General features: G+C 41.8%; 2 protein-coding genes, 1 non-coding gene and 1 pseudogene across 7 annotated transcripts in view; 2 read left to right on the forward strand and 2 right to left on the reverse strand.

Annotated features, from left to right (window-relative positions):
* Positions 1–9,269, reverse strand: part of LOC105474618 (EDAR associated via death domain) — a 191,320-nt gene extending 182,051 nt beyond the window's left edge. The window contains exons 1-2 of one of the 3 annotated variants that reach the window (XM_071073940.1): positions 9,133–9,269; positions 6,968–7,038 (exon numbers count right to left, since the gene is read on the reverse strand). The gene's annotated coding sequence lies outside the window, so the exon portion shown is untranslated. Of the gene's footprint in view, positions 1–6,967; positions 7,039–9,001 lie in introns of all 3 variants that reach the window. The other 2 variants (XM_071073941.1, XM_011729428.2) reach the window with 2 other exon arrangements.
* Positions 4,359–5,468, forward strand: LOC112425337 (peptidyl-prolyl cis-trans isomerase FKBP3-like; annotated as a pseudogene).
* A 128-nt stretch (positions 9,270–9,397) lies between the features above and the next one.
* LOC105474783 (endoplasmic reticulum oxidoreductase 1 beta) overlaps positions 9,398–24,609 on the forward strand; it is an 81,600-nt gene continuing 66,388 nt past the window's right edge. For 2 of the 3 annotated variants that reach the window (XR_011610283.1, XM_071073928.1), the window contains exons 1-2: positions 9,412–9,673; positions 21,672–21,791. Coding sequence is in view for 2 of the 3 variants with exons in the window: in XM_071073928.1 (XP_070930029.1) it covers positions 9,572–9,673; positions 21,672–21,791 (222 nt within the window). In the remaining variant the exon portion in view is untranslated. Of the gene's footprint in view, positions 9,674–21,671; positions 21,792–24,609 lie in introns of all 3 variants that reach the window. The other variant, XM_071073926.1, reaches the window with a different exon arrangement.
* Positions 23,927–24,116, reverse strand: LOC112425389 (U2 spliceosomal RNA). The gene has a single exon (XR_003016433.2). It is a non-coding gene; the product is annotated as a U2 spliceosomal RNA (small nuclear RNA).

The raw sequence follows: 24,609 nt of genomic DNA on the forward strand, positions 1-24,609 counted from the left end.
CTTGTCTTTTCCAGAAAAAGAGCACAGTATGTTTAAATACAATTCTAAACGCAAGGCCATCCTGCTCAAGTAGAAGAAAAAGATCCTTGAAGAATGTGTATCTCTGAGAGATCATCAAAAGTCCCTAAATGGAACAATGGAAATTATATAAAATAAAACCGGCAAGAAGGTGATTCTGTTAAGGCCAAGTAGAATCCAAATCTGAGTCCAGAAAGAATAACATACAGGAGGTCAGGATCTTGCCTCACTGAGGCTGCACAATAAAAACCAGACTCTAGGCTGGGCGTGGTGGCTCACGCCTGTAATCCCAGCACTTTGGGAGGCAGAGGCAGGTGGATCATGACGTCAAGAGATCAAGAGCATCCTGGCCAACATGGTGAAACCCCATCCCTACTAAAAATACAAAAATTAGCTGGGCATGGTGGTGCGCGCCTGTAATCCCAGCTACTTGGGAGGCTGAGGCAGGAGAATCGCTTGAACCTGGGAGGCGGAGGTTGCAGTGAGCCAAGATCACGCCGCTGCACTCCAGCCTGGTGACAAGGTGAGACTCCATTTCAAACAACAACAACAACAACAACAAAAACAGACTTTCCTTGCAGGTGGGTGGGAAAGGGGGACAGTAAGGCAGCGGAGGCAGAGAAGCAGGAGCGGCACAAGGCACGGACGACGCATCTGACTAAAATCCATATACATACTCAACTGAACTCATGAAAAAGAAGCTGAATGTAGAGAAACTAAACTTATTGAGGCTCCCAATGACATGGCGTACAGACCAACAGAAGGGAAGAACTTAGTACCAGCATAGAACCGCCCACTCACCACCATGTCCAGCTGGGCTGTGTAGTCAGCCTTTTCCGACTTGCTGTCACCATCTCTGTGACCTTGGTCCTTTCTACTTACTATGATGTTTGTGGTATTAGCTGTCACTGTGATTTACCCTGGACCCTATGTGGAATGGAGTGGGTAAGGAGAGTAGGTAAAAGTGAAATGGTCCCAATGTGCCTCACAATTCTGTGGTTATGTGAAGGCTTTTTTTTAATTTTTTTTTTTTTTTAATTATAGAAGTTATGTGGGGGGTGGAAATTGGTAGAATTATGTTTCTAGTTTTTCCAATTATTTAGATTCCTTGTTACATCTTATATTAACTTCTAGCATAGTATCGTGTTTGTTATAGAAAAGGTTTTATCCAAACTATATCACCATGTCAACTCCTTTAGAAATAGAATGAATTCTAACTGATTCAAGTTTATCAGCTTTAATGCTCTTAAGTGAAAATACTTGAGAATGACACAGCTGAGTAAATATTAAAGAAAAACAAGGAATACTTAAGGTAGGGTAACTAATAACAAGCCGCAGGCCAGGCAAGTTCTTTGATTTTAACAACTTTTAATCCCTATTAATTATCAAAAGACAAGGGGAAGAAATCCCCTCAGTAAAATTCAGAAATCCAATCACCAAGCCAAAATTCCCCTATAACTATGTCACAGATGGAAATCCAATTTTAAGAAACTGGCATGGTCAGTTGTTAACACACCAGTACTATCTGCAAACACAGTTGTTTAAACACAACAGATTGCCATTACTCAGCAGGTTCATTAATCACAATTCAGCTTGCTATTAGGAGAGAAAATTACTGGTGTTTTTAACTTCCATCCCATTACCTTGACTTTTATTTACAGCCATTCATCAACAATTTCCTCCTTCATTAGAAGTCACAAGTTAACCAAGCCATACAAAGAAACACAATCAAAAAAACACAATACATTTGATGATATCTTGAAAATGTAAATGCTTAGTGCAATTTTGTTAATTCACAAAGTTTCTTAAGCATTATGGCAATCTATTCAAGATAATTCTCAAGCCTTTGCTTCAGAATCCATTAGCTATAGACACTTCAAGTACTGCTTGAGGCAAACTCTAGCAGTGATGGTTTCCAGTAATGGGTCTCCACCAGTCTGAGGAGTCTGTTACTCCCTCAGTCTTTTTCATAGCCCCCAGATGCACCCCCATTTAAAAAAACTGTAATCCTTTGCTTTAATGGAAGACTGCCAGTTTCATTTTACTGCATTCTCCAGGAACATGCCTTCCTAACAAAGCCACTTCCCAGCCCCTCCACAAGACACGTTCAGGGGCCCCCACATTCAGGATTGGTTCTGAGATATTATCTCCTAAGATAAATTGAGATAGTAAACAATATCCAGTCAATGAACAAGTGTTTACTGACTATTGTTCTTGCAACTGACTATTGTTCTTAGGCAGTAACCACTAAAGGGAATACAGTACAAAAAGATAGAGTCTACTAAAACTTTGCACTCTAGGTGGGCTATAATACACATACACAGTGCACAGAAAAGCTCACTGTAATGCAGAGTGGCAGATTGCTAGTGCTACGTGAATACTGTGTGTAGGAACTGCCATAGGGCTCCACTGATTCACTTTGGACTACAGAGATGGAATGATTCGCCATCCTTCCACAGAAGAGGGGAACATGGAGTGGGAAGGGGGAAGGGAAGCATAGAAATAAAGAGATGAGGGGAATCATTTCTATTTGAGAGTAAAACAGAGTCCATCTGTAATCAATGTAAATCTGTTTTTGGTTTTTTTTTTTCTGTTCTTCTGGCTTCTCAACATCAGTCTGTTTTTGTACATGGTGTCAGTGTGACTACACTTCCAATACAAATAAGGTTAATCTTGATCGAAACACTTTTTGAAGCGGCTTCGTTGTCTGGGGTAAATATCCAGGATTCGTCATCTTGCACCAGGAAGATTTAGGACAGGAACACACACGAGGAGTTTAGGAGCAGAGGCTTAATAGGCAAAAGAAAGAGAAAGGAGACTAGCTCTCCACTGAGAGGCTTCTGCAAGGAAAGACGGGTGGGTGCTGGAGTGCGCTGGATTTTATAGTTTGGTTTGAAGAGGCGGTGTCTGATTTACATAGGGCCCACAGATTGGACGGATCAGGTGTGACATTTACATAGCGGGCGGGGAAGACTGGCTACCCCACCCTAATCTTATTATGCAAATGGCCTTTCCACTTGACCAGGCCACTGCCAAAGAAAAGGGAAGTTGAGGCCTCTAATTTGAAGATGTCTAGTCCCAGGTAGCTTTTTTCCTGCCGGTATTCACCCCTGCAAGCTTCCAGCTTATCTTCTATTGTCTGCAGCTCGATTTTACACGCTGCTCTTTGTTAGAAAATGATTTGGGGGCTGCTTTTCGTTAAAAAGAAAAACCTTACTGAGGACTCCCATACCCTCACTATCTGCCTAAGTAGTTTCTTCTTAACTCCTCTGTCATTTTGACACTATCCGTTTGAAAAGCACACTGAGGTCATCCATAGTTGAGGCTGTTTGGCTTCATTTAGAATCATAGGAAATACAGTCATGGCTGGCCCTAGTGGAATGACCATCTATGTCCCTCTCAAGCTTGTTCAACCCGCCTTCTTCTGTCGTTGTTTTTAGTTTAGTTTTAGGTTTTTAGCGGCCTGAAGTCATAGTTTTAGTTTCTGTCTCTAGTGATAAGCAGAAAAGAGAGATGAGGAAGGGGCTTGTTAAAAGAAAAACTTCAGCCGAATTAAATTTAAAAGAGTTTAACTGAGCAATGAACTATTTCTGAATTGGGCGGCCCCCAGAATCACAGCGGGTTCAGAGAGACTCCCCCGCAGCCACGTGGTGGAAGATTTATGGACAGCAAAAGGAAAGTGACCTGCAGGAAATGGAAGTGAGGTACAGAAACAACTGGATTGGTTACAGCTTGGTATTTGCCTTATTTGAACACGGTTCAAACAGTTGGCTCCATTTCTTGGCCCAAAACTTAGTGACTGGCACAAGTGTGAGCTATGGTTGGTTTATACTTCCAGTTGTTATAGTTCATGATGTACAGAAATATCTTTCGGCTGAAATTATATATGTAAGGAGGCAGCTTGAGGCTAAACTTAATAGGCTTTAGTGGCCCAGCCAGAAACAAAAACTAAGAACCCATGACTGTATTCTCTCTCTCGGACACCCCTGTGACCTACTGTCATGGCCAAATCAATTACATATTATCATTGCTTACAATGAGGGAGTTATGCTGATTGACATAGCTAGCCCTGCCCTATCTCAGATTAGGAAATACAAGAGGTTCATAAATTCTTCCATTCAAAAAATGTGGTCAGTTTTCCTGTACCTCACTTCCAGGTAATTAGGTTCATCTAACCAGGTTGATGATAGTTAATCATAAATTACATAAGCTACGATAGGCATACTGTTGCCATTTCTGGTCAGCCAGTGTCCCGATGCATGCTTTTTGGTATACCACAATCAAGACATCTGTGGGAACTGCAGCCGGCCGGCTCAGTGAGGCACAGGCAGTGGGGGAAGATGGCAGCAGCCATTCCACTGCAGGCGTGAACCCTGGAGCAGCTGCACAGTAAGCACCTGCCCAAGAAGGACTTTATCAAGTTTCTGCAGGACCATAATTCAGATTCGTTTCTTGCAGAACATAAATTATTAGGAAACATTAAAAATGTGGGCAAGACAGCTAACAAGGACCATTTGGTTACAGCCTATAACCATCTTTTTGAAACCGAGTGTTTCAAGGGTACCAATATGGTAAGTGTTTGCAAGTGAAAAATGTGACGCTTAATGAAGATAAACCCAAAGAAACCAAGTCTGAAGAGACTCTGGCTGAGAGTCCACCAAGATATGCAAAATCTGTTCTAAAAAAGGGAGATAAGGCGGGGCGCATTTGCTCATGCCTGAAATCCCAGCACTTTGGGAGGCCGAGGCGGGCGGATCACCTGAGGTCGGGAGTTTGAGACCAGCCTGACCAACATAGAGAAATCCAGTCTCTACTAAAAATACAAAATTTGCTGGGTGTGGTGGCACATGTTTATAATCCCAGCTACTCGGGAAGGCTGAGGCACGAGAATCACTTGAACTCAGGAGGTAGAGGTTGTGGTGAGCTGAGATCGCGCCACGGCACTCCAGCCTCCAGCCTGGGCAACAAGAGCGAAACTCCATCTCCAAAAAAAAAAAAGGGAAATGAACAGCAGTGAATAACATTTCTCCTTTTTGGAAGATGGGGAGATGTTGTTCACGGCTGGTATACAGGAACACTACAAGATGGGACTGTTTTTGATACTAACATTCAAACAAACTCAAAAAAGAAAATACTAAGCCTTTAAGTTTTAAGGTCAAAGTGGCAAAGTTATCACAGGATGGGATGAAGCACTCTTGACTGGGTAAAAGAGATAAGCCTCAATCGAAGAGTGAAGCAGAATGGGCTTATGGAAAGAAAGCGCAGCCTGATGCCAAATTCCACCAAATGCAAAGTTCGTTTCTGAAGTGGAATTGGTGGATACTGATTGAAATAGCAGTGCTTCAGCTCTAAGGATATCAGCAACGATGATAAAACTTGGCCTTGAAGAAACTTATGTAACTAACTAGAGTTTGTTACTATTGGAAGGGAAGAGTCACCTGGAAAATTCAGTTAAAAGTAGTTTGAGGTGGGCAAATCACGAGGTCAGGAGTTTGACACCAGCCTCGCCAGCATGGTGAAACCCCATCTCTAGTAAAAATACAAAAAATTAGCTGGGCGTGGTGGCGCATGCCTATAATCCCAGCTACTCGGGAGTCTGAGGAAGGAGAATTGCTTGAACCCCGGAGGCAGAGGTTGCAGTGAGCTGAGATCGTGCCATTGCACTCCAGCCTGGGTGACAGAGCAAGACTCCGTCTCAAGAAAAAAAAACAAAACTTGTTTAACCTGATCCCAACTTTTCAGAAATGTAATCCCTTATAAATCCCTGAAGTCTAAAATGTTTTACACTATAACTGTGTAAAATACTGGTCAAGGAGAACTTTTTCCTTTTACCTCATGTTGTAAACTAAATGGCTGAATAAAAACATATATACTTGGGGGGAGGGGCGTGGAAAGACATCTGTGATAATGTGATGAATGTGTGAATACAAGCTGAGGCAAAGGAAGTGAATTCGAATGCAGTACTCAATAAGAACTCAACATCCTGAAGGAGACATCTGTTGCCTTTGTCTGATCAGCATCCCTTTCCCCTCTATTAAAAATAGAAAGTTGTTTGAGGCCAGCCTGGCCAACATGGTGAAACCCCATCTCTATTAAAAGTACAAAAATTAGCCAGGTGTGGTGACACACTTCTGTAATCCCAGCTCCCCTGGAGGCTGAGGCATGAGAATCACTTGAATCTGGGAGGTGGAGGTTGCAGTGAGATCACACCACTGCACTCCAGCCTGGGTGACAGAGTCAGACTCCGTCTCAAAAAAAAAAAAAAAAAGAAAAAGAAAGTAGTAGTTTGTGCAGCTACCTCTGGCTCATTTCTTGTGGTCTGTAGGACTGTGAATCAAGGTGCTCACATTCTACCTTCTACCTGCAAGCTAAACTCCAGAAAGAATTTTGATAGGAGGGACAGAAGACTAAAAGCGATGGGAATCGATAAGTATAATGGCAATGCCCTAGAAGAGACTGTTCAATCATGAGTTGTACTCTTTAGAGTCCCTGAATTCTGTCCTAATGGACTTACCTTTCTAGAGGTGTGTGGTGAAATTTTCCTCAGTACCGTAAGCAATTTGACATTTTTTTCATTTACTATTTCAAAAAAATTAAGAGTTAGAGCTGATTTTTGTGGCGTGCAATCAAAGGGGTTTAGTTGTCTGCACTTTCTTCCTGTTTCAACTTCTAACCACAGCCTTAGGAATGAGAAGGTTCTAACAGAACATCATCTGCAGGAAGCATGGGTGATAGCACATCGTCGCGGCCTCTCACAATGCCAGTTTCAGTGTAGCTGATTTTAGGGAAAGCAGAGGTAAATCAGCCAGAATGAGAGAACAAAGAGGAGGGCTGCCTGTTCACAAAGGAACAACCCCGGCATAGCACTCATAACAATGAACACTAAAACAGATCATGACAGGCACCACTCTAAGTGAACCTTGGTACACTGATATCTCATGACAAATACCTGCTATTTCCAATTTCACTCGCCAAGAAAAATCTCATTTGTCCCTCGAAGTTATGTGTCCGGCTTCTGAGCTGAAAACAAGCAAACGGGGAGGTTTGTTGCTGTGACTTTCTGGATTCTGTAACTAAGAGGACAGAAGCTATCTGACCCCTGTCTGCATTACAGTTCCCTGTCCATTTTGTCTCTCTCTCTTTCTTTTTTCACTCCACCCCCAAACCACTTTCTTCCTTTGTTCTTTAATAACAAATATTTCAAGCCTCTGGAAGGCCATGAATTCTGCCTCTGATATCCAGGCACTAGAGAGTCCTTAAAGAACCTGAGATTTTATAATAGGAAAATTTATAACCCACAATTTTAAAAAAAGTTTTGCATAACAAAATCCCAGGAAGTATGTGTTATTGACAACATCAAATGCAGCACAGACAAGGAATCTTTAAAAAAGTCTACCAAACTTGATAAAAAGTTTCTCTTATCAAAAGCAGATTTATATGAAGGGAAGAAGGCAGCGAGCAGATAGGAAGTATAGGTTTGGAAGAGAAAAGGAGACATGGAAAAGTCGCTGGAAAAACCAAGCAACAATTTTTTTTTTTTTTTTTTTTTTTTGGAGACAGAGTTTCTGTTTTGCTGCCCAGGCTGGAGTGCAATGGCATGATCTCAGCTCACCGCAACCTCCGCCTCCCGGGTTAAAGCAATCTCCTGCCTCAGCCTCCCAAGTAGCTGGGATTACAGGCATGTGCTACCTTGCCTGGCTAATTTTGTATTTTTAGTAGAGACAGGGTTTCTCCATGTTGGTCAGGCTGGTCTCGAACTCCCGACCTCAGGTGATCCGCTCGCCTCAGCCTCCCAAAGTTCTGGGATTACAGGTGTGAGCCACCGCACCCAGCCTGTTTTTTTGCTTTTAAACTAGGGAAGATCTGGATAGTTTGGAGGCAGAAGGGAAAGAGTTGCTGGAGAGGAAAAGGACAGGCAGGGCTGGCTTCATGGGCATGTGATCGGTGCAGTCAGCAACCCCAGGACCCTGCATTTGGTTTAATGCTCTGCTGGTTCTGAAAGGTATAAACCACTATGTGGTAGGCTAATTAATGGCCCTCTATTTATAGATCCTTATCCTAATCTCTGGAACTTGTGAATATATTATCCAACATGGCAAAAGGGACTTTGCAGATGTGATTAAGTTAAGGATTTTGAGATAGGATGGTCTGTAACCAATGTAATCACAAGGGTCCTTATACAAGAGAGACAGAAGAGCTAGGGTCACAAGAGAAGGCATGTGACGAGGGAAGCAGAAGGAGTGAAGAAGATGTGACCATAATGTGAGGTCATGAGGCAGGAAATGCAGGTGGCCTCTGGAAGCTGGAAAAGGTAAGGAAACACATTGTCCCCGAGAGCCTCCAAAAGCAACACAGCCCTACAGGTCCATTTTGGACTCCTGATCTCCGGAACTATAAGATAATGAATTTCTTTTGTTGTATGCAACTAAATGTGTGATAGCTTCTTATAGCATCAATGAGAAACTAATACTTGCCACATAAACACAAGGGAGATGTATTATTCGTTTTGTAGAAATCAAAGACATTAATAAAACTAATAGCAGTTACCATTTATTGAGTACTTCCTAGGTGCTAGGCACTATACTCAGGTTTTTCTGCATCTAATCTTATGTAGCCCTAGAACAAGATATGGGGTGGGAATTAAGGCCCAATAACTAACTAGAATGTTTTAGAGTTGGGATCTGCGCCCAAACTATATCACTCTAAGTTTTTCTGTTTTACCCCATCCCCATATTTCATCATAAACCTTTCGGTTTGTCTTCATTCTTCAGCATGTGTTATACTTGCACGTGTCAATCTAGGAGTCGGGCGGGGGCAGGGCAGGACATGACATCCACATCTAGGGTGCATGAAATTAAAAAAAAGCCGAAGCCACCTCTACAAGTCACAGGTGGCTTACATAGGCACCCACAGCAGATGTCAGGCTACAGGAAAATGATGAGACAAAGAATACGCTTCAGACCGAAAGTCAAAGATCCCGCACCGTTAGTTCCTAACTCTCCCGCATACTGGGTGAATCCTGGAGCCTGGCGGGAGCCACAGCACGGACCGACGCAGGGAGGTCCCCAGCCTGGTTTCCCGGAGAAGAGGTCGCCCCTCTTCCCCCGCCCGCACCTCCGGGTGTTTTGGAGGCCCGCGTGGTCCCGCCTCATTGGCCGCCGTGGAGTCCGAGGCCTCGGGGAGGCGGAGCGGCTTTCGCAGTTGTAGTTCCCGAGTCCTCTAGTTTGTCGGCTCCGCCTTCCTGCCGCAGCGCCTAAGCGGCCTCCCAGGACCACAACTCCCACAAGGCCCCGCGCTCGGGGGGCGTGGCCGATGAGCCGAGCGAGCTGGGGGCGGGGCCGCCTGGGGGATGATGTAGGGGAGCTAGCCTTTCCTGCCTCACTCGCAGCTGCCGGGTATTTCGGAGAGTCTCCCGCCTCTGGACCGGCGTGCAAACCTCTGATCCTGGAGCCGCTCGGCCGCTGGGAACCGTCCCCTTGGGTCGTCGCCCGGGCCGCCCGCCGTTCCCCGGCCCCGAGGGACCCGGCTGGCAGCGGCGTGGGGAGAGATCAGCATGAGCCAAGGGGTCCGCCGGGCAGGCGCTGGGCAGGGGGCAGCGGCCGCGGTGCAGCTACTGGTCACCCTGAGCTTCCTCCGGAGCGTCGTCGAGGCGCAGGTAAGCCCGAGTGATGGCGGGCCGGGAACCCCCGGCCGAACACCCGCGGCCGCTACACACGGGCCGTGGCTGTGGTGCGGGGAGGGCCAGGCCGGGCCGGGCCGGAACAGAGGTGATTTCTGGTGAGCAGAAAACCCGGGGAGCAGAGACCTGACCGTCCAGTGCGGGAAACATCTGCGAACCGCCCGCAGGGCGGGGGGACGACGACACTCCGGGTAATGGCAGTCAAAAGAGGAAGATGGTGACGGTCCCCTGAGCTGTTTTCGTTTTTTCCTCTCGATGTTTTAAGCGGCTGGGAGTGTGGCGGGAGATGAGACGGGCATGAACCCCCTCGGCTGTCTTGCGAAGGGGTCGAGCGCCTAGAGAAACGGTGTCGTCCTTCCCTTCAGGAGTTAGCGAGGGAGGGAGACTGAGAGTAGGGGGCACTCCGCAGATCCCCGAGGCCCCGCCAGGCTCAGAGGAATTAGGAGGGGACAAGACTTCACTCACTTGAACTTTCGGACTAGAGCTTTCTGGGCTTTTACCCTTCCTCGAGCACCTTCCCTTGCTCAAGATTGCTTTGTTTTTACCCAGCTGAGCTGTGTCTGCCAAGTGGCATCGCCACTTAAGTCCCAGTACGAGACTGGGGGGTCTGAGTCTGGCGTTGTGGCTCGTGGATGGAGGCTCTGGCTCAGGCAGTCGTGAGGTGCTGGCTGGTTGTTGATGTGAAGAGATGATTACAAGTGTTCTCAATGTGCTAGAAATCCGAGGCTTAGCTGACCAGATCCTTTCGCCTTCAGAGAGGTGTTTGCTTCTATTCAGTAGAATTTGAATTGATTGCCAGGTGCTGCTGCCTGTTGTCTGCACCTGCTGCAAGGGCCAAAAAAATAAAACGAAAGTCTCAGGGGGCCTGATAATGAGGGGGAGATGTCATTTGAAGCAATTAGTGCTCATCTAAGAAAAATTGAAGGTTGACTATGAGTGTAACCGTGAAAACATGTTTTTCTGAATTGAGTCACTTTATTTCATGGTTTTATGGTACCCTGCACTAAATCCCAGAGCGCCTGAATGGTCCATTTGTGTCTGTGAACCATAAAAATAAAAGGGGCAGACTTTTTGGTGTTGGGGAACATGTTAAAATGCAGATTCTCCGGCCTCCAGATTATTGATTGAATGGATCTGGAATGTGGCCCAGATAACAGCATTTTAAACAAACATTGCAAGTACAGTAACTGTAGCAAAGTTATCTTTTGATTACCTCTTGGACCTCACTTGGAAAACACTGAAATAGAATAGATAGTGGTAGTCTGGGCAGACTTACGAAAGTACATTTTCCAAATTGTCTTTGGCAAAATTATTTTCTAGTCACTAGTTTCTGAGTGAAATTTACAATTAGATATTTTTCTAAAATGAGATTTCCCATTTTCTCTTTTTATATAGCATATATTATGCTTATCTAGAAACTTCATTTTAGATTTTTTCATTTACCACTAATTATGTGTAACTAATGTTTTATAATTTCACCTGTATTTTTAAAATTTTTGCATAGAGATGGGGACTTACTATGTTGTAGGGCTGATCTTCAACTCCTGGCCTCCAGCAAGTTTCTTACTTTGGCTTCCCAGGTGCTGGGCTTACAGGTATGAGCCACTGTGCCTGGCCTGCCCCTGTACTTTTAATTTCATTATATTCAAATGAATATAAATATAGTTCAACAGTTAAAGATTTGTGAATATTTGAAGTAGCATTGTGCCAACAGTCTTCCAAGTGAATATATTTGGTTTTTGTTGCCAGCTGTACTTTCTTTCTTTTTTTCTTTATTTTTTGAGACAATGTCTCGCTCTGTTGGCTAGGCTGGAGTGCAGTGGCATGTGTTGGCTCACTGCAACCTCTGCCTCGCGGGTTCAAGCAATTCTCCCTGCCTCAGCTTCCCGAGTAGCTGGGATAACAGGTGCTTGCCACCCCACCTGGCTAATTTTTGTATTTTTGTTTGTTTGTTTGTTTAGTAGTGATGGAGTTTTGCCATGTTGGCCAGGCTGGTCTCGAACTCCTGACCTCAGGTAATCCACCCGCCTTGGCCTCCCAAAGTGCTGGAATTACAGGCGTGAGTCACCATGCCTGGCCTGATCATCTTTTAGATAGTACTTTAATCTGTAAGATGGTTACAGATTATCTCATTTTATTTGATACATCTCTCCGAAATGGGACCATTGAGATAACTGAAGTTCAAGAAACGTAAATGTCTTTTTTTTTTTTTTTTTTGAGACGGAGTCTGGCTCTGTCGCCCAGACTGGAGTGCAGTGGCCGGATCTCAGCTCACTGCAAGCTCCGCCTCCCGGGTTCCCGCCATTCTCCTGCCTCAGCCTCTCGAGTAGCTGGGACTACAGGTGCCCGCCACCTCGCCCGGCTAGTTTTTGTATTTTTTAGTAGAGACGGGGTTTCACCGTGTTAGCCAGGATGGTCTCGATCTCCTGACCTTGTGATCCGCCCACCTCGGCCTCCCAAAGTGCTGGGATTACAGGCTTGAGCCACCGCGCCCGGCACGTAAATGTCTTAAATGAGCGAGTGACATTACAGTGGAGCCATAATGTGGAACCCCTTCTGGTCTATACAGTATGTTGGTATTTTCAATTCTCTCTAGTATAGAAAAGCAGAAGGAAAACAGGAAAATCAAAAAGTGGAATTCAGCCAGTTCTTTGACTTCATCCATATAATAAATTGGTAGAAAACTAACTGATAAAGGGAAGAATTAGAATTTTTGAAAACTATCTCTGTTTACAAGAAATCAGTCATTTAAGGAGATACATATTTTAAATGTTATCTCCTTCCAAAATAAAAGCAGAAAAATATTTTTGAGCACACAAAAGGATACGCGTTTGGATATCTCATGCCCCATTATCTTATAAATGAAATGTAAATATACTTTGTACTATGGTGAAGCACTGGAAGCTAAAGGCATAGTGCATACAAGTGATAGAACAATCTTCCTTTCAAAAGTAATTTCAATTAGATTCTGAATGCATTTCTGAGGTGGTGTAAAATTAAGGAATACACAGAACCCCTCAATAAATGAAAAGCCAGAAACTTAGAACTCAAATAGTGCTATACCAGTCCGTTACTCTGAGAGCTTCTCCTGAACCCTAAAGATCTTGAGCTACTTTAACAGTTGCATGGAGTGGAGTGGGCAAGAAATAGCCCTGTGTCTGCCCAGTGAGAGGAAACTAATAGGAGGCTCCACCAAAATTCATTTCTCATTTACCCTTATATTGAGGAGGTAGCTGTTTGGAGCCTGCACTTCAAACAATTACATCCTCAATATAAGGGTAAATGAGAAATGAAACCCATTCTAAGTAAGGGGAATGCAAAGAAACTTGCTAGGAGAAGTGGGGAAGAAACTTTGAGAATTTGTTACCATGAGTCAGTCCTCACGCAGGTTTGCAAGCCAAATATTTATGCTTGGAAAATTCATAGCAGTCCCACATTTGTATGCCTCAGGTTACTAATAAAAGCAAATATCCATCACATCTGGAGGAATTTATTTTTAACTCAAACCTTGAAAAATTATTGAAGATAAAGTGCCAAGAAGACTAAACAGCTAGCAGTAAAATATCACAAAACACAAGGAAACAGGGCACCATGAATCAGATATTAGACACAGACAACAGAAACAAACACATAATGACCTTAGGTTCTGAAATTATCAGATAGATAATGTAGTATCACTATGTTTAATGTGTTCAAATAAAAAGAAACTTGAAGTATAAAAGGGAAAAAAGATTTTAAAGAATGGCCAAAAAGATTTTAATAGTAATGAATTAGAAGTTCTAGAACTGAATTTTAAAACTCAATGGATGGATTAAATAGCTGATCATATCCAGCTGAAGAAATGATTATTGAATTAGACAACCATTTCATGTCTTTTTTCTTTCTCCTTAATCCCCCATCACCTTTTCATCTATCCTTACTCTCAGTTCATACCTTACTAAAATTGGAACAATCAGAAGAGAAATTCCATAGAGTAACTGACATCTATCCATTTACTAGTCTCTGTACCCACGTATTTTGACTTCCTGTTGGTTACCATTGATGAACTGTGTGCTTTTATCAAAGGCAGTCCCTTCACTTGCATGTGAGGTCTCATTCTTTCTTTCCCACTCACGGACATGGCTCTAGTAATCTTCTCTTTCTTTCCTGGATCATCAGTTTGTCTTTCTCAAATGGAATTTTACTGTCATCATGTATTAGTCCATTCTTTTTTTGTTGTTGTTTCCTGGAGTAGAGTCTCGCTCTGTCACCCATGCCGGAGAGCAGTGGCTCAATCTCAGCTCACTGCAACCTCTGCCTCCCAGGTTCAAGCAGTTCTTATGCCTCAGCCTCCCGAGTAGCTGGGATTACAAGCTCCAGCCACAATGCCCGGCTAATTTTTGTATTTTTAGTAGAGATGGGGTTTTGCCATGTTGGTCAAGCGGGTCTCAAATTCCTAACCTCAAGTGATCTGCCTGCCTTGACCTCCCAGAGTGCTGGGATTACAGGCCTGAGCCACTGTGCCTGGCTTAGTCCATTCTTGTATTGCTATAAAGAATTACCTGAGACTGGGTAATTTTTAAAGAAAAGAGATTTAATTGACTCACAGCTGTACGGGAAGCATGGCTGGGGAGGCCTCAGGAAACTTACAATCGGGGAAGTGCTGCACCCTTTTAAACAACCAGATCTCATGTGAACTCACTATCGGGAGAACAGAAAGAGGGAAGTCCACCCCCATGATTCAAACACCTCCCACCAGGCTCCTCTCCAACACTGGGGATTATAATTTGACATGAGATTTGGGTGAAGAGATAAAGCCGGACTATACATCATAAAACATACTGCTAATTTTACTGTTTTAAAGTTATCTTTTGATCCACATATTCCCTCTGCCTTTGCCTATTTTTTCTGTTCCCTCTAGAAAAATTCAAGAGTTAGATTTAATTTATTCTTACTATGCTGGTTCTTCTATTTTTCAGCCCTTTCTAATCGGACTTTTGCTCCTACCACACCTCTGAAACTGCTCCTGGCAAGGTCACCAATATCTTCCTTGTTGCTAAGACCAATGGTTGGCTCTTAAATCTCAGCTTTACCAATTGACGGCATTTTTTCACAACTCATCACTCAATCTCCTTAAAATAATTTTTATTCTGACATCCTGGATATTAAACTTTTCTGGTTGTCTTCCTGTCTAGTGGACCAGTCTGTCTTAGCATTTTTTCTTTGTTCCTCCCCTGCCCTTGACTACTAATCGTTTGAACCTCGGGGTTCAAATCTTGTACTCTTTCTTCTCATTATCTTAGTCATCTCTTCTGGTCTCTTAGCTTTAAATACCAGATGTACAGTGGACTCTCAGTGTTAGTCTCCAAGACTAGGATTCTCAGCTCTAGATCTATGTATCCAACTTCTTTTTCGACATCTCCTCTTGGATGATTGATATCTCAAACTTGATATAGAAACCACATTTCTGATCTTTTCCCCCATATCTGCTTTTTCCACAGTCTTCCCCAACCCGCCTCCCCCTGGGCCTTATACATGAGCTCCAGCCAAATTGGCCTCCCTGTTCTTAAACACGGCAGATACGTTCTTGCCTCAAAGCCTTGTACTGTTTCTTCTACCTAGCACCCTCTTTTCTCGTGTATTCATATGATTTGCTCTGTTAGATTTCTGCTAAAGTGTCACTTTATCTGACGTGTCTCTTGTCTTAAATGTCCCTGAGCATACAAATCTAAAAGAGAAACCTTCTATCCTCACCAAATTCCTGTCACCCTTTGCTTAAAACTCCCCAATTGCTTCCTGTCTCACATGGTGTAATCCAAAAATATATTTGGTCTTTATTTCTGATTCCTGACACAAAGCCCTTTAAAACCCTTGGAATTTCTTGAGTCATAGGAGTGCCTTTTGTTACTCATAATGAGCCCCTTTCAATCACACTTGTGTTTATAGTAATGAAATGACTTAAGACAGGGACCCTACATAGCTTCAGGATGGGGGGCTGGTCACCACGAGAACCCAAGTGATTAGAAAATTGAAACTTTTAGCCCCACCAACCTCCAGGAAGGGGAGAGGTGGGTGCTGGAGATTAGCTCTGTAAGAACTCTTGAACAACTAGATTTGATGAGTTTCTGGGTGGGGAACACCTTGAATTATTGGGAGGGTGGCATGTTGAGAGAGGGCAGGGAGGCTCTGCACATCCCTCTGCCTTAGTAGCTTGCCCAATGCATCTCTTCCATTTGGTTGTTACTGAATTGTATCCTTTATAATAATTGGTAACTGTAAGTAAAGTGTCTTTCTGAGTTCTGTGAGCCATTCTGGCAAATTATCAAACCTGCAATGGAAGTGCTAGGAACCCCCAACTGATAGCCAGTCAGAAGAACAAGTGGCTCAGGACCTGAGATTTGTGTCAGGAGTGGGGCCATCTTGTGGGACTCAGCCCTTAATTTGTGGGTCTGCACTGATGGTGGATAGTGTCAGAATTGAATTATTGGACACCACCCAGTTGGTCTCAGAGTTAGAGAATCGGTTGGTGTGATAAAATAACTCAGATTCAGTAAAAGCTAAAATCTTACAGTGGTCTAATTCTCCTTCTTGCCTATTGCATAGTCCTCCTTATTCCTCACAAACACGGGACAAGCTTACTGCTTAGGATCTTTGCACTCACTCCCAGTGCCTGGAATGCTGTCCCCTCCATTCCTGCATGTCTTACTCCTCGCCAAAATGTCACTGACACCTTCTGTAACTGTCCCGTTTTAAATGGTTAGCAGCCCCAGTTCTGCAGTCTGTTTCCAGTCCCTAGGTTTCTTCTATATCACTTTATTACCATCTGACATTCTGTACTTGTTCATTCATTTTGCACCCCCTTTTCCCTATGAGAATGTAAACTCCTTGAGGGCAGAGATTTTTGTCTGTTTTTTTTTTTTTTTCTTCTAATTTTATATCTCCAGCACTTAAAACAGTGCAAATGTTATGTTGGGCCTCAGTAAATAGGCTGAATTAATGAATAAGTGAATGGAAGATAGATGCAAATAAATTATTCAGAATGAAATCTAGAGAGACAATGGGACAATAAATATTAAAGAGAACTTAAGATACCTGGAGAATAGAGTGAGAATGTCTAATATGTCTAATTGGAGTTCTAAAATAATAGAATAGGGAAGAAGCAGTATTGATTTCTGCAGATCAGTATGAAGAAGATAACTTAACAGAAAAGTGAATCAAAGATATAAATAGACATTTTACACAAGAAGAAATATAAATGTCTTGTAAAACATATGAACATTGTACCTTATTCGTGCAAATAAGAAAAAAGATAACTTTTCATGCTAAATAGATTGGCAAAAATTAAAGCATTGATTAATGTTAAATATTACTGAGGATATGGGCTGGCACAGTGGCTCACACGTATAATCCCAGCACTTTGGGAGGCCGAGGCAGGCTAATCACTGGAGGCCAGGAGTTTGAGACCAGCCTGGCCAACATGGTGAAACTCATGTCTACTAAAAATACAAAAATTAGCTGAGCATGGTGGCATGTGCCTGTAGTCCCAGCTACTCGGAAGGCTGAGGCACGAGAATCACTTGAACCCAGGAAGTGGAGGTTGCAGTGAGCCAAGACTGAGACCCTACACTCTTGCTTGGGGTGACAAAGGGAGACTCTGTCTCAAAAAAAAAAAAAAAAAATTGTGAGGATATGGCTCAACAGTAACTCCCATTCATTGTTGGGGGGCTGGTAAATTGGTACAACTGTTTTGGAAATCATTTTGCCATTTCCTGAAAAAGCTGAACATATACTTACAGCAGTTCCATTCCTAAGCATATAACCTGGAGAAACTCTTTTTTTTTTTTTCTTTTGAGACAAGGTCTGGCTCTTTTCCCCAGGCTGGAGTGCAGTGGTGTGATTTTGGCTCACTGCAACCTCGATCCCCTGGGTTCAGGTCATCCTCCCACCTCAGCCTCTTGAGTAGCTGTGACTACAGATGCTCACCACCAGACCCGGCTAATTTTCGTAATTTTATAGAGACAGGATTTCGCCATGTTGCCCAGGCTGGTCTCAGTTCTCCTGTGTCCACCTCCCAAAGTGCTAAGATTACAGGTGTGAGTCATTGTGCCTGGCCCAACCTGGAGAAACTCTTGCATGTGTTTTTATACCAGGATATGTGTCCAAAACCGTTTGTGTAGCAATGTTCTTTAGCCAAATCTGAAAACAATCTAAATATAGATTGTGGTAATTTTCTATTGCTGTTGTGACAAATTGCCACAAATATAATGACTTAAAACAACATAAATTTATTATGCTGTGGTTCTGGGGGCCAGAATTCTGAAAATGGGATTTACAGGGTTAAAATCAAGATGTCAGCAAGGTTGCATTTCCTTCTGGAGGCTCCTTTTCAAGCTTCTAGATATTGTTGTGATTTTTGGCTTATGGCCTCTTTATTCCTTCGTCTTCAGAGCCAGCAGTATGGCATTTTCCAGTTCCTCTCTGACTCTGGCACTCCCGCCTTCCTCTCTCATGAAGAACTTTGGAACTACACTCGTTTCACCTGAATAATCCACTATAGTCTTCCCATCTCAAGATCCTTAAATTCATCTCATCTTTCAAGTCCCCTTTGCCATGTAAAAATAATATATTTGCATATTTCAGGAATTAGGGACATCTTGGGAGTGGGGCATTCTGTCTACTGTATGCATCAAGAGTAGAATGGAGAAATTATGATATTCTAATAAAATGTAACACTTGCAACAGGGAAAATGAATGAGGTACTACAGACTTCATCATCAGAGATGCCATAATAAAGTGTTAGCCAAAGAGGCACATCCCAGAAAAATTCACACATTAGAAGCCATTAACATTAAAGTTCAGAAACGGGGGCCGAAAACCTCAAGCATATTGTTTAGGGATGCATTACCAGAAAAGGAAAAGTTGATAACAAAAATAAGATTTATTTCTACCTTTACGGAGAGGGAGGTAGATGTAATTAAAGAGGAGCTTAAAGGATACTGGCACTGTTTATTTCTATTTTTTATTTTTTCCCTAAGATTCAGGGGGTACTCGTGCAGGTTTGTTATATGGGTATAGGGAATTTTTCAGCTCTTGTCCCCCTCCCTCCTCACCTTTTGGGGTCCCCAGTGTTGTTTCCTTCCTTGTGTTCGTGTATACTCACTGTTCGCTCCCACTTATAAGCGAGAACATGCAGTATTTGATTTTCTGCTTTTGCATTAATTCACTTAGGGTAATGGCCTCCAGCTGCATCCATGTTGCTGCAAAGGACATGATTTCTTTTTTTTTAATGGCTACTTGGTATTCCGTGGTGTACATGGACCACATTTTCTTTATTCCATCCACCGTTGATGGGCACTTGCCTACATGATGATTGCATGACTTCACTACTATGAATAGTGCAATGATAAACATTCAAGTGCAGGTGTCTTTTTGATATAATGATATCCTTTGGGTAGATACCCGGTAGTGGGATTGCCGGGTCAAATGATGGTTCTACTTTTAGTTCTTTGATAAATCTCCATATTGTTTTTCATAGGTGTTGAACTAATTTACAGTCCCACTAACAGTATATAAGCATTCCCTTTTTTCCACATCCTTGCCAACATCTGTTTTTCTGTTTTACTTTTTAATATGATACTGGCAGTATTTAGAAGCTTTTAGTGACACACAGGTTTCTGTCTCAGTAGTCTTTTAAAGGTTATAAATATGTACATGTCAACTTTGTGAACCCATCCCCTACCACAATTAAAATGTTTTAAAGAAGTAAAATAGGCCGGGCGCGGTGGCTCAAGCCTGTAATCCCAGCACTTTGGGAGGCCGAGGCGGGTGGATCACGAGGTGAGAAGATCGAGACTATCCTGGCTAACATGGTGAAACCCCGTCTCTACTAAAAATACAAAAAATTAGCCGGGCACGGTGGTGGGCGCCTGTAGTCCCAGCTACTTGGGAGGCTGAGGCGGGAGAATGGCGTGAACCCAGGAGGCGGAGCTTGCAGTGAGCCGAGATCACGCCACTGCACTCCAGCCTGGGAGACACAGCGAGACTCCGTCTCAAAAAAAAAAAAAAAAAAAAAAAAAAAAAAAAAAAAAAAAAAAAAAGAAGTAAAATATGGTGCTTTATAAAGTCAACAATTTAAGAAAAATTTATAAGAAATAAACTCAAGCGTATTGTTTAGGGATGCATTACCAGAAAAAGAAAAATTGATAACAAAAATGATTTATTTCTGCCTTTAGGGAAAGGGAGATAGATGTAATTAAAGAGGAGCTTAAAGGATACTGGCAGTATTTACTTCGTTATTTAATTATATATATATAATTTTATGTATAATATATATATATCAGTAGATAAAATATTTTTAAAACCTAGAGAGCTTTTTGGTTTGTATATTTTTCCTGTTTAGGGGCTAGCATTTGAAGTCTTTACAAACATATTTCAGACTGCGGGGGAGCGGAAAGAAAAAAATAGAACTCGCTGTCTTGTAAGTAGTAAGTGAGAGCAATGGAATGAAATTTGGGAGTTAGTGATAGGATCCTAGTGAGTCGGACAGCAAAATAAATATAACTCTAGAGCCAAAATTCTGATAATGATCACTTATCTCAAGATAATATAGCCCTAACTCTGTTGAAGGGAGTCTGGGGACACATTTATATTCCTAGGGAGGGAGAATGAGAATGAAATAGCTTGCAAGGACCGGTTTCCATTTTCTGACCATTACTTGCATATATTCCTCCTATGGACCATATAAATAACCTTTAACAGGCTGAGACCCATTTTTTGTTTTTTGAAAATTTTAGTCGTAAGTTCATATGCAGTTGCAAGAAATAACACAGAAATCCCATATACTCTTTATCTGTTTATCCCAGTGGTAACATCCTGTAAACATGTAGTTCAGTGTTATAACTGGGACATTGACAGTGATAGAATCTACTGATCTTACTCAGATTCTCCCAGTTTTACTTGTTTTGTTTGTGTGTGTATGTATTAGTGCCAGACAATCTTATCACATACATAGGTTCATGTATTCACCATCACAGTCAAAATACTGAACAGTTTCATCACCACAGATATTCCTCCTGTTGCCCTTTTACAACCACACTATTTCCTTCCTACCCTACCTATCCCACCTTCCATCCCCTACCCCAGTCCCTAATCCCTGGCAACAAATAATATGCTTTCCATTTCTAAATTTTTTTCATTTAAAAAGTGTTCTGCAAATGGAATCATATAGCGTGTAACCTTTTGGCTTGCTTTTTCATTCAGGATAATTCCTGGAAGATAAATCCAGATTGTGCATATCAGTCAATGAGTTCCATTTTTAATTTAGCCAAAGATTGTTTTATGGAATTTTGGTACTCTAAATTCACTTCGGAAATACCAATTTCTCTTCTTGGATTAGCAAATAATCTTTGAATAGTGGATAAGATCATAAAGTCTGATAGATTGGGAATAAGTTCCATTTCTACTCTGGAAAAATTACTATAAGGCTGCTAAACCTTAATTTCCTTATATGTAATATGAAGATTATAATACCTCATTCATGGAATACTTTTGAAGAGGAAATGAGATAATATAAAGCTCTTAATACTCTGCCTATCATGTAAGCATTCCATAAATGGCCGCCTAAAGGAAAGATAAAAGACATGGGTTACTACAGCAATATTATTACAGTCTGTAACTTCTAGGTTAGGTTGGGAAGATACTGCCTTCATATTCCAGTGGCCACTTGGATTTCATATATGTTTAAGTAGAGGAAGGAGAATTCAATAATCTTCAAGTGCTAAAGAAAAATGTTCTTCCAAATGGGTATAGCTGATCTTTCTATTGTTTTTTTATTTCATTGGCCACAGTAAAAAGTAAATTGACTGCTTTAATATTATATCTTAATCAGCAAGTACTGGCTAATTTGAACGAATAAATTACATTTTTATATAATAGTGTAGATTTGATAAGGTTGAAACATCAGTAGTTTACATATTTTAAATTATATAAATTCTAGGTCACTGGAGTTCTGGATGATTGCTTGTGTGACATTGACAGCATCGATAACTTCAATACCTACAAAATCTTCCCCAAAATAAAAAAATTGCAAGAGAGAGACTATTTTCGTTATTACAAGGTAAGGTTTTAATTTTGTATTCTGTTGATATCAAAGGTTTATATGTGACCTTTATGATCCCTTTGGAAATCCATTTCAGTTCCTCTCAGCACCCTGTGTTTATCTTTCATCATTGAATTTATTGTGTATCGTAGTGAAAACTTATCGATCTTTTTAAACAGTACAAATCTTAGCCCCCTTCCTTTGTACGGGGAGTTCCTCATTTTTCAGTTTTGGTTTTGAGGCAGAGACTCCTGTCTCTACAGAAGCTGAAAATGCCACAGACTTATTTTGTCAGCCTCTCTTATAATATAGTTCTGCCATCTGGACACACCTACTCAGCCTTTGGGTTGTTCTGATGGCAGTGTGCTAGCATTGTTAGCAGCGCACAGTACCGCAGCGGCATCTTTGTTGGACCTCTTTCTGAAAGGGCTGGCAAAACAGGCTGAGACTTCAGGTAGACCACTACCAATAGTAACGCTCCAGAATTGGTTCTTAAATCTAATAATAGTCTACTCTAGACCTTTACAAAATAACCAGTGATAGTTTAAAGGCAGCAGCAATCTTTAAATATAGCAGTAAGGCAATATTCAAAAGAACAGTGTTTTAAATTTTAGAACAACATTTTATTTTGTTTTATTCTACTTTGTTTTATTTTTTATTCTTATTATTATTTTTGAGACGAGGTCTCACTCTGTCGCCCAGGCTGGAGTGCAGTGGCACAATCTCAGCTCACTGCAACCTCCACCTCCTGGCTTCAAGCAATTCTTCTGCCTCAGCATTCTGAGTAACTGGGATTACAGGTGTGCGCCACCACACGCAGCTAGTTTTTGTATTTTTAGTAGAGACAGGATTTCGCCATATTGGCCAGGCTGATCTCAAACTCCTGACCTCAGGTGATCCACCTGCCTCGGCCTCCCAAAGTGCTGGGATTACAGATGGGAGTCACTGTGCCCGACCTAAATATATATATTTTATTATTTAATAATATATGTATGTTTTCGGTTTTGCTTTTTTTAGAGACAGAGTCTTGCCATTTTTGCCCAGGCTGATCTCGAATTCCTGGCCTCAAGTGATCAATCGATCGATCGATCTATCTATATTTTTGTTTCCTAGGCTTAGGTCAGCTAAATTAATTTTTTTTTGTTTTTTTTAGACAGAGTCTCACTCTGTCACCCAGTGCAGTGGTGCAATGTCAGTTCACTGCAACCTCCGCCTCCTGGCTTCAAGCGATTCTTCTGCTTTAGCCTTCTGAGTAGCTGGGATTACAGGCGCGCGCCACCACACCTGGCTAGTTTTTGTATTTTTAGTAGAGACAGGGTTTTGCCATATTGGCCAGTCTGGTCTCAAACTCCTGACCTCAGGTGATCCACCTGCCTCGGCCTCCCAAAGTGCAGGATTACAGGTGTGAGTCACTGTGCCCGGCCTAAATATATATATTTTATTATTTAATAATATATGTATGTTTTTGTTTTTGCTTTTTTCAGAGATAGGGTCTTGCCATGTTTGCCCGGGCTGATCTCAAATTCCTGGCCTCAAGTGATCTCTCTCTCTCTCTCTCTCTCTCTCTCTCTCTCTCTCTCTCTATATATATATATATATATATATATAAAAATCTAGTTATATATATAATATATATGTTTATATTATATATATTTTTTTTCCTAGGCTAAATTAAGTTAAATTTTTTTGTTTTTTTTTTCAGACAGAGTCTCGCTCTGTCACCCAGGCTGGAGTGCAGTAGTGTGATCTCAGCTCACTGCAATCTCCGCCTCCTGGGTTTAAGCAATTCTGTCTCAGCCTCCCGAGTAGCTGGGATTACAGGCGCCCACCACCATAGAGATGAGGTTTCACCATTTTGGCTAGGCTGGTCAAATTAAATATTTTTGAGGATTAAAAAAAATCTAGTATCTTGTGCAGAAAGATAACAAATAAGAGAATTAAAGATTTTGGGACACAACTCTCTTTCTTGTCAGCACCAGGAATATCCAAAAAAGGTGACGGATGTTTCTCCTCTATACAAAATCCTTTAGGAAAGCATATTTCATGACTTTATTTCAAAGAGTAATCTATACCTAAATAAACTATTGAGTGTCTGTTACTCTAGGCATTTTATATACAAATAAGACATGTGCTGCTGCTTTTTTTTTTTTCTGGAGGAGTGCACCGTTCCTGGAAGTACTGCAATACCAGGTCGATGCGTGGAGTGGATGCAGCAAGCTCCTATTCCATCTCCCTACTCCAAAAATCCATAAATATATTGTTCTCGGATAGAGGACATATCAGATAGTAAACTGATAAGCACAGATACTGCACTTGATCTTAGCCAAAAGGCCAAGGAGCCGTGGGAGAGACAGGTGCTTCTTTAAATTCCCACCACTAAATCTGTAAATCTAAATGCATTTGTAGCTGCTTTCTCTTGTTTCTTTTCTACCATTACATTGAACTATGTGAAATTTTTACTTTTATATTTCAAAAATGGTTGAACGTGCCGGTGTCATATGGCTCAATGTAACACAATGGAGGAAGTGTTTCTTGTATCAAAGACCAGCTCTTCACAAGAGGTCCACTTCACATCTCTACATAATGTTATGTCCCTCACTCTTTCACTCCTTCACTTTGGGTTTGTATCTTCTGTTTCTCTATCCCTAGCAGGCTTGCTCAATGGAAGTACTCCAATATTTGAATGTTTGAATGAATATCTCATTTAATCTTCACACCAAAATTTTCTCAATATTAGCCACATTTTTCAAACAAAGAAGTAATAGTTTAGATATTCCAGGTAGGGTATTTTTGTTGGCTAACAAACAGAACAGAAGTTTTATTAAGAAAAGATGTA

The sequence above is a fragment of the Macaca nemestrina genome, chromosome 1, assembly GCF_043159975.1.
Source record: "Macaca nemestrina isolate mMacNem1 chromosome 1, mMacNem.hap1, whole genome shotgun sequence".
Lineage (NCBI taxonomy): Eukaryota > Metazoa > Chordata > Mammalia > Primates > Cercopithecidae > Macaca > Macaca nemestrina.